The sequence below is a fragment of the Egretta garzetta genome, unplaced genomic scaffold (genome assembly GCF_000687185.1).
Source record: "Egretta garzetta isolate BGI_Z169 unplaced genomic scaffold, ASM68718v1 scaffold363, whole genome shotgun sequence".
NCBI classification, from domain to species: Eukaryota; Metazoa; Chordata; class Aves; order Pelecaniformes; family Ardeidae; genus Egretta; species Egretta garzetta.
This window is the reverse complement of record NW_009259039.1, coordinates 249,594-259,901: the sequence shown is the minus strand read 5'-3', so window position 1 is coordinate 259,901 and position 10,308 is coordinate 249,594. Positions and strand designations below refer to the sequence as shown.

Genomic DNA, 10,308 nt, shown 5'->3' with positions numbered 1-10,308 from the left:
GTCCCCTTCAGGTTCTTCCTCCACTTCTCTCCTTGGCTTTCTAGGAGCTTCTACCAGCCCTTTTATCCAAGCAGAACCCATGCTTTCGTCTGGAACATGAAAGGGTATTTTTAAACTCATTGAAATTATCTGGGAAGTACTGAGACTCAGCTACCCTCTGCTGCCTGGGCAGCTAGCTCAAGTGTGTCATAACTCTGACCTCACTGCTTACAGCAGGAACTCGGGACCCTCCCATGTGGTCACGGCTAAAGAAATAACTGATGCTAACAATCAGCACAGCCAGGCATGGCAATGCATTAGCAAGGAAGGAAGACAGCAGAGATATCACAGCAAAGGAGGAGATCCTCATTATGCAATGAGAATCACTTTTCACCTCTTCTCCCTCTCTTCATTGGCCTCAGGATGGGCCTCCCATTCCACCCCCATTGTCAAGGGCACTGGACCTGCTGGAAGAGGATCAGGGCATCGGGGGGCAGACCCTAATTCTACTGTCTGACACTTTGGCATTTGGGAGTAGAGGTTAGTGGTAGCATCCCACAAATTTAATGGATGTGTCCAGTGATGAGAGCATAAAAGCAGCTCTGAACTCTGGGGGGAGGAAGATGAGAAGTAGCAAGGTTATCTTGAATCTTCTGAAAATGCTTGCTATGTTGATAAGAAAATTTTGTAAGATGCTGCACTACTCATGAGGACCTCCAGCCAAGGAAAGCTTGTACAACTGCAGGGAACTCAACACATGACTGCAAGCCAAGGAACACGCAACATGCTGCTCTTTAGTGAGCTCCCAAGCGCTTCTGTCCAAGCCTCTCCAGCAAAGGGCTTCTCCAAAGATAACAGGGAAGTTAAAATCAGGATTTACCACCCAGGCCCCAGGTGCAAGCAATTTTTGCACTGAGTAGCATGAGCTGCAGCAACTGCACAAACAGGAGCTAAGAACAGGCAACAAGGTCTGTGAAACCATAACCACAGCTAGAAGGTCTCATTGTGAAAAACTGCGGTACAAAACTGAGTTTCTCCCCGTGACTAGCAGATGATTGCAAAGATACGGAGCCAGTGACTTCCATTAATGAGGGGGAAGATGTGATTGGGAGCAGGGTCTTGGGGTGCCCAGACTGCTGGGGCCTGAACTGTAGGAGAACTGAGTAATGCTGGAATGCAGCCTGCAGCTCCCTGTGCAAAAAGAGGGTGTCCTCCTGGGCCTGCGCAGCATGGAGTCAGAAGCCAAGTCAGATGGGCAGGGCATGCTGGAGGCTGGAGCTGCATGCGCTGCTATGGGAAGCAGCAAGGTGCAAGCAGCTCTGGTGGGTACGTCCCCACCCCCAGCTCTCAGCATGGGGAAGGCGCATTCTGCTTTGATCACAGACTCTGTTTTTCTTAGTGTAAATGAGATAAGCTGCCAACCACGGCCTCAAGCTACAGAAGACACTTGAGGTCATTCAGTGCAAGTACTCAGACTTCGGTCATGTTTCTTACCTGCATTCATGGTGGGGAAGCTGCTCACTAGGTCTCAAACTCCTCAACCCAACCCAGCTCCTTTCCTGCCTTCCTGCTGGTGATCCCAGCAGCTGTCAGTCATTGGTAGCAAGGGACGGAACTGCTGCTGCCTAGAGACATGGCGGGGGGAATGAATACACATGGGGAGAGGAAACATTGTGGGGTCACAGAGGCAGGATTAAGGGTCGTTGGTTCCTATAAGGAGCCCCAGGTTGGGCTAGCAGAGAGCTGCAGGGCAGGAGTGAGAGGCACTCACAGGGCTGTGGTTGAAAAATGTATACTCAATTCAATAGTTTCGCCCTAATTTGCCTTATCCTCCAGCACCAAAACAAGCTCAACAGTGGAACAAAAATAAACCTCGAGTTAAGTCTCCAGGTAAAGGTTTTACAGTGCAAGCCTGGAAAGCCAAATTACTAGTGAAATGCATAATAACGTATAATCGCAGTGCACACCCAGCAATCAGATGCCCTCAATTCTGCACCAGTGGCATCATCTACAATCCTGCAGCATGCAGCAGTGCACAACACAGGGGTCCAGGTTTCACAAACCCACCCTCCCAGTGGCACTCCCACGGACCCTGAACTCCTGCCTTCTCTCCTTCCCACTTTCCTCTCATGACCTGATCCCTGCTCTTATCTAACATAGGTACAGCTTCAGTGACACTCACCCCACAGTTCTTTAGATTTGTGTTTGCAACCCCCCCACACATACACACCCCACCCCCGGTGATGCCCACCCCAGGCAGATCTCGCACACGCCCTCACAGTTTTCATGTATCTCCGTGGTGCTGCTTATTCTGCATCACGAAAGGCAAGTGCTTTGTCATGCAACTGCTGAAACCTTCTCCCCAGGCATGGCATCCACAGCTGTGTCACAAGATGAGTTGGCAGCTCTAGGGACAAGACCCTTTGCCCCATGTCCTAGATAGCGAGCTGCCTCTACATCTAGTGCAGATCTTTTTTTACAGCCAGGGCTGGGGTAATGGGGGTGGTCTGCCCAGCAGAGGTGCCTGAGCAAGTGCATTACCTATGTGTTGGGTCTGTCATTCAAAACAGGGTGATGAATCTTTGTGGAATGAACACAGAATGTAATGTGCGTGTAATAAATAAGAACTTTAATGTATGCTTATGCTTAATATATGCTTGTGCTTAATGTAGGCTTATATTAAATAAGCATATTACATTACATGTGCTCGTAGTAAATGAGCACATCAACTTATTTTTTTGCCTGTATCTAACTGCAAGGAACTCTACCGCTCCCCTGCTCGAGATCTCTGTGCAAGTCAGTGTCTGTAGTGCATCAGCACTTGCTGAGCAGAGAAAGTTTTTCTCCCTGAGGTTTTCGCTTGAGGCGAGGGGAAGCAGGTGTCTGCGTTTCTTGTGTTCAGCCTAAGAACCAACCAACTGGTGATATCGGCGCTTGTTTCAAAACGCGATTTCTGAGCAAAGGGTGAATGGAAAAAATAAATATGTATTTATATCGGTACACACCAACACACGACTTCCTGTTGACTAAACAAGCAACCTCTCCTCTGCTTGGGGCTAAGTTATTACTTTTAATTATTCACCACATTTTTGCTCTCTGATTTCTTAGCAGTTTGCTTTCTGAATTTTTAGTAACAGTAATGGTAATATTCCTCCTCCCCCCTTATACCTGACCACTGCTCTTCAGCCTGCTGTTATTTCTCTGTTGTTCTCACCTGAAGACAGAGAATGGAGCCCCGAGCACAAGAAACCTAAAGGGATGCTAAGACATCCTTCTGCGATCCTGATAAGCTGGAGCAGTGTCCCTTGCTAGATAACACTCCCAACATGCCGGCACAGGCACCCTTTCTAGCCTTCCCCACTAGCCTTTAACTGACCCGGTCTTTGATCAGAAACAGAGAGGGAGTCATCTTCGGTAAAATTACGTTTCTCTCCCACCCCAGTCCCTCTCCAAATAAGTTTGCATTGAGCAGAAAGGAAGGAAAACCGGAGTGGTCAGCCTCTCCCCTCGTGCATTAGTTCCGAGCCAAAAGGGTCCCACCGTATGTTAAAGCTTTGGCAATTTACAGCCGGGGAGGAAGCTGGACTAGCAGCTAGATCAGGGTTCAGCCACCTTTCCATGGTTTTCCAAACTATTTTTTTTTAACCAGAGCAGAGATGGCATCTGCTAATGAGCAAGATCTTGCCTTGGGAAGAGACTGCATCTCCTGCTTTAGGCAGAACTGCATGGGAGCTGAGGGTCCCTCTTGAAATGTTGACCCAGACTTGCTGTGAGAGACCAAAAACACATCCACGCCAACAGGTTTCTGCTCTGGAGATTAGAGCTAGGGGCAGAGAATCACTGCCACTGACTTTGTGCACTCGCACCTCCAGAGTGAGGGAAGTTACCGGTCTAAATGAAGGGCATTAGAAAGCCTACATCAGTGTTTAGACTTGAGATGCCTGCTGAAGAGTGACATAAATATAGTTCATATGTTCACTTGTTCATTCTTTCTTTTTTATCCCTGTGGAGAGCAAAGAGGCTCTCAACATTTAAGGAAAAGAGCTGATGTTTTAAACATGGAAGAATGAATTCCACTTACAGGCAGGACCAGAGAAAGTATCTGGTTAAACATTTTATGAAACTTGACATGTTAAACCTTTGAGAACATCATTATGCACAAATTTAATTTATGGGGAACACCAGGCTGGCCAAGAAGATATTTCTTGACTCCCTTCAGAGCAGAAAATGTTATGTAAAATTTCCTGCAAGATTTAGTCTATGGAAATTAGGATCCAGAACAAGAATAAAGCTGAAACTATCTGAATTTATCTGATGAAACGCAAACAGCTGTGATCTCTATGAAGCAGATTCCCCCAGGGTGTGGTTTTTTTCTTTTCTTTTCTTTTCTTTTCTTTTCTTTTCTTTTCTTTTCTTTTCTTTTCTTTTCTTTTCTTTTCTTTTCTTTTCTTTTCTTTTCTTTTCTTTTCTTTTCTTTTCTTTTCTTTTCTTTTCTTTTCTTTTCTTTTCTTTTCTTTTCTTGTTTCTTTTCTTTTCTTATTTTTAATGTCCTGTGTAACAAACATCCTCTTTGCATTATTGAAAGAAAAAAACTAGTATGAAAGGGGGATAAAATGACTCTAAATCTGACCTAGGAGATTTGTCACAAGGGCAAAGGCTGAAAGGGGACAGCTGTTTCATTAGCAGGAACACCCTCTTTGATTCTCTTAAGTAGGACAGGGATTCACAAGGATCTCAGGCTCTTCTAGCTTCGGTCAGGCACTAGGAGCCAGATCCTCAAAGAGGATAACTGCCACAACTCTTGAGACCAATGCAGCTGCCAAAATGTGGATTTGTTGAGCACGTGCCTTACCCAGATGTTTCCCCCAAAGAGTAGGAAAGCCCAGCCAGCCCTGGACCTTCCAGGAGTGCTTCTCCTTTTCCTGAAGTGTGCCATGCCAGCCACTCTCAAGGACAAGTAGTCTCAAAGTGCTGGGCTAGAGAGTTGTCTGCTCTGTTCTGGCAACTCATCTCTCCTTTTCATGTTTTTGCATATACTGGTTTCACACAGTTCTAGCATGCTGAAAGCCAGTAAAATTGATAAAGAAAGTAAATGAAGCAGAGCAGAAACGAAGAACTACCCTAGCGTGAGGTAAACAAAAGCTCTGTTTCTCAGCCGTAGCACCGACCGTCCTCCGCTGGAGGCAGAAACAGAGCAGAATATCCCCCAGCTGCCTCCTCCACACCCTGCCCAGCCAAAGCCGCTGCCGCATCCCTCGGCTGTCCTTCAGCCCTGCGGAGGGGACGGGTGCCCAGGCAGGTGCTGTGGGGCCGTGGTGGAGCAGAGCCCGAGCGGCAGAGAGCGGTGTTGGCAGAGCGAAGCGCGTGCATCCTGACCGTGAGCCCAGGCATGACGGCGTACAACCAAAACGCCTGCTGGGTGCAGCCGTAGGACGGAGGGTCCGGCAGCCACCCCCCTGCTGGCAGATTGCAGCACCAGTGCCACCTGGAGCAGCAGGATCAGGCCCCAGGTCATTCCCCACCCATCCTTTGCGCACAGCTTTGCAGTGCAGGTTCACCACCGCTCCTGTCCTGTTGGCACAGCCCAGGCGCACATGGCCATGCTCAGGTGGGGCCAGGCACTCCTTGCCAAACCCCCGGCTCTCTCCAGAGCTCGGTCCCTCTCACTCTCCTCTTCGGCTTCAGTGTTGCCCCATGCTGCCAGGCAGCTGCCAGGCCTTTCAGGGGGACACGGAGGAGGGGGGGCAAAGCCTGCCAGCAATTTGGTGTTCCCTGAGCTTCTCCCGGTTGGGTGGCTGCAGGGCGCTGCGCAGAGCTCCCTCTGCAGTGGGGCAGGGCAGGGTCACCATCGCCGCTGCACAGCTGCGTGCCCTGGGGCCCGGAGGGATAGTGTGGTTTTGCCCACATTCACGTTAGTGGTACAGAAGCTCCCAGGCCCCCCTCTAACCACTAGACAATGCTTCCTGCCTCGTTATGTTTTTGATATTAATTCAGAATAATTTTGCAGGCTGGGAGGGCCCAATGGGGAGCGCAGCAGGGGTAGGCGGCCAATGGGTGCCGAGCATCTTTCAGAACTGATGCCCCTTCGCATCTCAGCCCTTTGCTCTTCAGGTCCTGCAGCTCCAGAGACCTTTCTAACTCCTCCCTCAACCACACCCTGATGAAACTCGGCAGGAGTTAGACAGGGGTGAATGGGGAGGGGACACGCATTTCTGTACATCAAGTCAGAAGGCTGCACAGACAGAGCCTGCAAGACAACCTCCCTGCACTCCCATCACCTGAGAGAGACCCTGGCAGTCATGGACAGGTAAAATGAGTGCCTCCGGTTTCTTGCTCATATAAGAGGCGAAGGTCTTTCTCTTAGAAGTAACCTGCTCTCCGTTTGGTGCTCACTGTCCCTTTCCCTTTCCCCGTCTGACTCGGTGATCTAACTCCCTGCCCCGTCTTGCTCTTGCACCTTGCATCTCTGTGTCTCTGTCATTCTTTCTCTTTGACTGTCTGCCACACTGTACTCTTTTCCTTTTCTGTCATTTCTCTTTCTCGTGACTATTCTCTGTTCCTTTCCATTCTTTTTCTTTTCTAGAAACAGAAAGAAATAATGGAACGATGAACATTCAGATGCTATCTGCTGCTTAATCACCTCAATCCCTGCCCACTCTTCTCTTCTTGCCCACCTATTCTTTCTCTTGCACCAGATTTCTGCCTTACTCTGCTTCTGCTGCTCACATCCTTGTGCTCATAAGCACGGACTGTTCCAGCATTGCAATTACCCTGTGAGCTAATTATCACTAATCACCTTCCACAATTGCCTATCATCCACACACTCAGGGGTCTTCACTCTGAGTTGAAGATTGGCTTAATGAATCTTTATTTGAGGAGAAGGTCCCTGTCCAGTCTGCTTCTTCAGTGCCCGGGTATAATCACAGCTCCTGTGTCCTTGCTGCTTTCCCTTGAGCTATGCTATAGCTATAGGAGTTGCACATGTATCCAGCAGTCTGTACCTAACTGCACATCTGCTCAGTTGCTCCCTGCAACATCTGTTCATTCCTTCTTCTTCTTCTTGTTCTTATACCAGCCACGTTCTGAAATCCTCCCTAGCAAAAAAAACCCCAAAACCCTGGGACAGTGAGCTCCAGAGAGAAGGGGAAACAGGAACTGATGTTAATGAACATTTCTAGTTGAACAAATGGCTTCTGTGATTCAAAATTGTCTTCACTTTGTTCTGGCACTGAAAAATAACCCAAGTGTTCATAATTTTATTTTTATGTGTTTGGGGGTCATTTCTTGCTCTTCACCCTTATTTGCATCCACATGATGCTTTGCAGGCGTAAAACCATTGAATAGAGAAGAATGGGAAGGAGTGAGAAAAGGGACAGCTAGAAGAATCAGAAACATTTTGAGAGCGAATGTTTTTGCCCAAAAACTTCACAAAAAAGAGAAAAGGGAAATCCTGTTTTCCCTAAAGTTTTTCATGTGTTGAAAAGCATTTTTCCATATGGGCTTTGATGAAACATCAACATAATTGTCATTGCTTTTCACCCAGCTTATATGGTTCTTCAACAAGCAATTGCATTTTTCACAATTCCTCCGCTCTGTTCTCTGCTGTTGTGGCACACCCCAGGTTTGCAAGCCTCTGGTCTATGCTATCTGCTCATTTCCCACGTGATTGTCTGGGCTGTTCTTTCTGGGCAACCTTAGGATCTGCCACACATAGGAGGGGCGTCCCCTCTCCAGCACCTCTGTTACAAGGGAGAGTCTTCCCCATATCTCTGCAATAACACACATCTAAGAGAGAAAAGCTTGAGGGGAAACACTGGGTGACAGTTTTGTGAGGGGACCAACATGTGTGTGTGGTGTGTGTGTTAGGGAATCTACACACATGTCCATAAGTGTTTGTACAAATGCAGGGAAATAGGGTGAATCTAAGGTGGTAGGAAGTGGGGCGTTTCTAAGTGTGAGAAATAAATCAAAACCCATGATGAAGAACATACAGTGGGCATGGGAAACATGCACCCAACATGAACTGCCAGAGAAAGGGGCGATGAAATGCAGTGGGATCAGCTGGTGCTCTACTCCTGACACAACCTGCAAGCCCAGCAGAGCAGGACTGCGACAGTGCTTATGGGACAGACCTCCTCCAAGCACTGCCTGAGGCTGTTATTGGGCTGAATAAAATGCTTAGTAGGGATGCTTTGCCCTCTGAGTGTGTGCAGGATGCTGCAGAGCCTTGTCTTCTCTGTGGTCTTTCTCCTAGCGGGAGACATGCCACAACTCCCATGTGATCGACTTCCCTAGGAGCACGTCTGTATAAAGAGTGGCGTAACTGAGTATGTGTGCGCTTGCTCTTTCTGTGTGAGCCAGACAGGTATTTTTGCACTGCAGGCTGAGGGTGGCATGGCAGGAAAGAGGATGTGTGCAGGTGGCTTGCCTATCTGTGGGACAATCAGGATAGCAAGGGTGTTTGAGGGAAGAACGTGCCTCTCCGGCCGTGCGATGTGGTGTGAGGTGCAATAGGGAGTGCGACAGGAGAGCAAAGCACGTGCACTTGGTAAGAAAAGGCAAGAGGGCGTGCGTGTCTGTAGAATGAGCACCCACACTGCAGTGGCCATGGGTGGGGGCGCACGATGGACAGAAGCTCCCGGAGGAGCAGGGAGGATGCCACTCTTAGCTGGAGATTAAGTGCTCTGCAGGGCTCAGGCTTGACGGTGACATTGGCAAACAGATGAAGGGTGTTTGTGCAAGAAACTTTTCCTTGCTTAGGCTCTCAGATTTAAATCAGATCTAAATTCCTAACAAACCCAAATTCCCCTTTCCTACATCTCACTGGAGACCCCCCAGAAAACCCCGCTCGGTGTCACTTAAACTGACCCCATCTCCCCGCTGAACATCAACCTATCAGAAGGAAAAGATGACAAAGGACGTGATTATTTTTAACCCATTCACTTCTGTTTTGCATTGCTGTGGGGGAGGCGAGTATCTCACCTCAATGAACACAGCTGTTCTCAGCTGCTTGTGTACCTCCACTTGGCAGCAAGGCTGCCAAAATGTGTCTAATGCGGCTCACGACTCCCTCACCCTCCCCGTGCTCCTGCTGCCTCTCCCCAGCAGCATCCCTGGGTACGGGAGCAGGCCCCCCCCAAACTTCGATATTTGCCTAACGTGGGAATGGTATGTGTGTCTGGAGAGGCATCAGCATGCCTACCCCATCCCGTATTCTGTCAGCTAGCGTACGGCACCTTACCCGAGCCACTAGCCCTGCATACTTTCAACCGTGCTCTTCTTCTGGGCAATGCTGGGAAGAAACTCTGTCCGGTCTTCTCTAAAGAGGCTCTCATTTGATCCATCCCTTGCCCCAGTGGCTTTTCAGGGAAAAATAACATTTCTTGATGACTGAACTCCAGTCCCTCTCATCTTCCCCAGTCTTCTCAGACACCTTCATCCTTATCCCTCATTGTTGTCCATCTTTTGGATATTTGCAGATATTTTCGCACTCTACCCAGCCATAGTTGCTGTTTGACTAATCGCTACCCATTCATTTACTGTTTCCACTCACAAGGTCACCTGCTTCATCCCCACAGTCACGTCTGCACCCTTTCCCTAATACACTGTAGGCAAATTACTGATGCTCTTCTCATACTGAGAGGCCTGGACACGAGGATGATATTTTTGGTGCTGAGCTCTCCACAAAGACATGGCCAACTGCTGGCTCCAGGGTGGGGCTAACGTAAATCCTCCCTTGTCTTCTCCTGCAGCCTCCTGATGAAGAGGAAACTTTTCCTCTACAACTTCAAGAACCTGCGCTGGGCCAAGGGCCGGCGTGAAACCTACCTCTGCTATGTTGTAAAGCGCCGTGACAGTGCTACATCGTGCTCCCTGGACTTTGGATACTTGCGCAATAAGGTATGGGGAACACCTTGGCATCCTGTTCTTATATCCACACTGAAGTGCATGCAGCTCCAGTTCACATGGGGCAGCAGGGGAAGGAGGACTGTGAAAGCAACACAAGCACTGGCACACATGTCCATGAGCATGGACACGGCACTGGTACATACTATTTGGGGGATGCAGCCTTCAGGTAAACCCATACTTCAGGCTACCCCCAAGTGCGTTACCAGCAAGACATCTATACTCCCTGCTGCTTTACCAGCCTACCTACTTCTCTGCTTAGCTCCCACCCATTCCTCTTGTATGTCCCTACACATCAGTGCACTCCTGTGCTTTTCTAGCCAGTCTTCCACTTATGTACCGCTGTGCCTTCGCCCTCTGTGTGCTGACCCTAGGACCTACCCCCCACCTTGTTTATCCTCCCTTCACACACCATCCAGATCA

At 48.8% G+C, this 10,308-nt stretch overlaps 1 protein-coding gene across 1 annotated transcript in view; it reads left to right on the top strand.

Moving 5' to 3' along the window:
* Positions 1-9,714: 9,714 nt before the first annotated feature.
* Positions 9,715-10,308, top strand: part of AICDA (activation induced cytidine deaminase) — a gene marked incomplete at its 5' end in the record, with an annotated part of 1,624 nt that continues 1,030 nt past the window's right edge. Inside the window, one exon of the mRNA XM_035890521.1 lies at positions 9,715-9,879. Coding sequence (XP_035746414.1) covers positions 9,715-9,879 — 165 coding nt within the window. The remainder of the gene's footprint in view (positions 9,880-10,308) is intronic.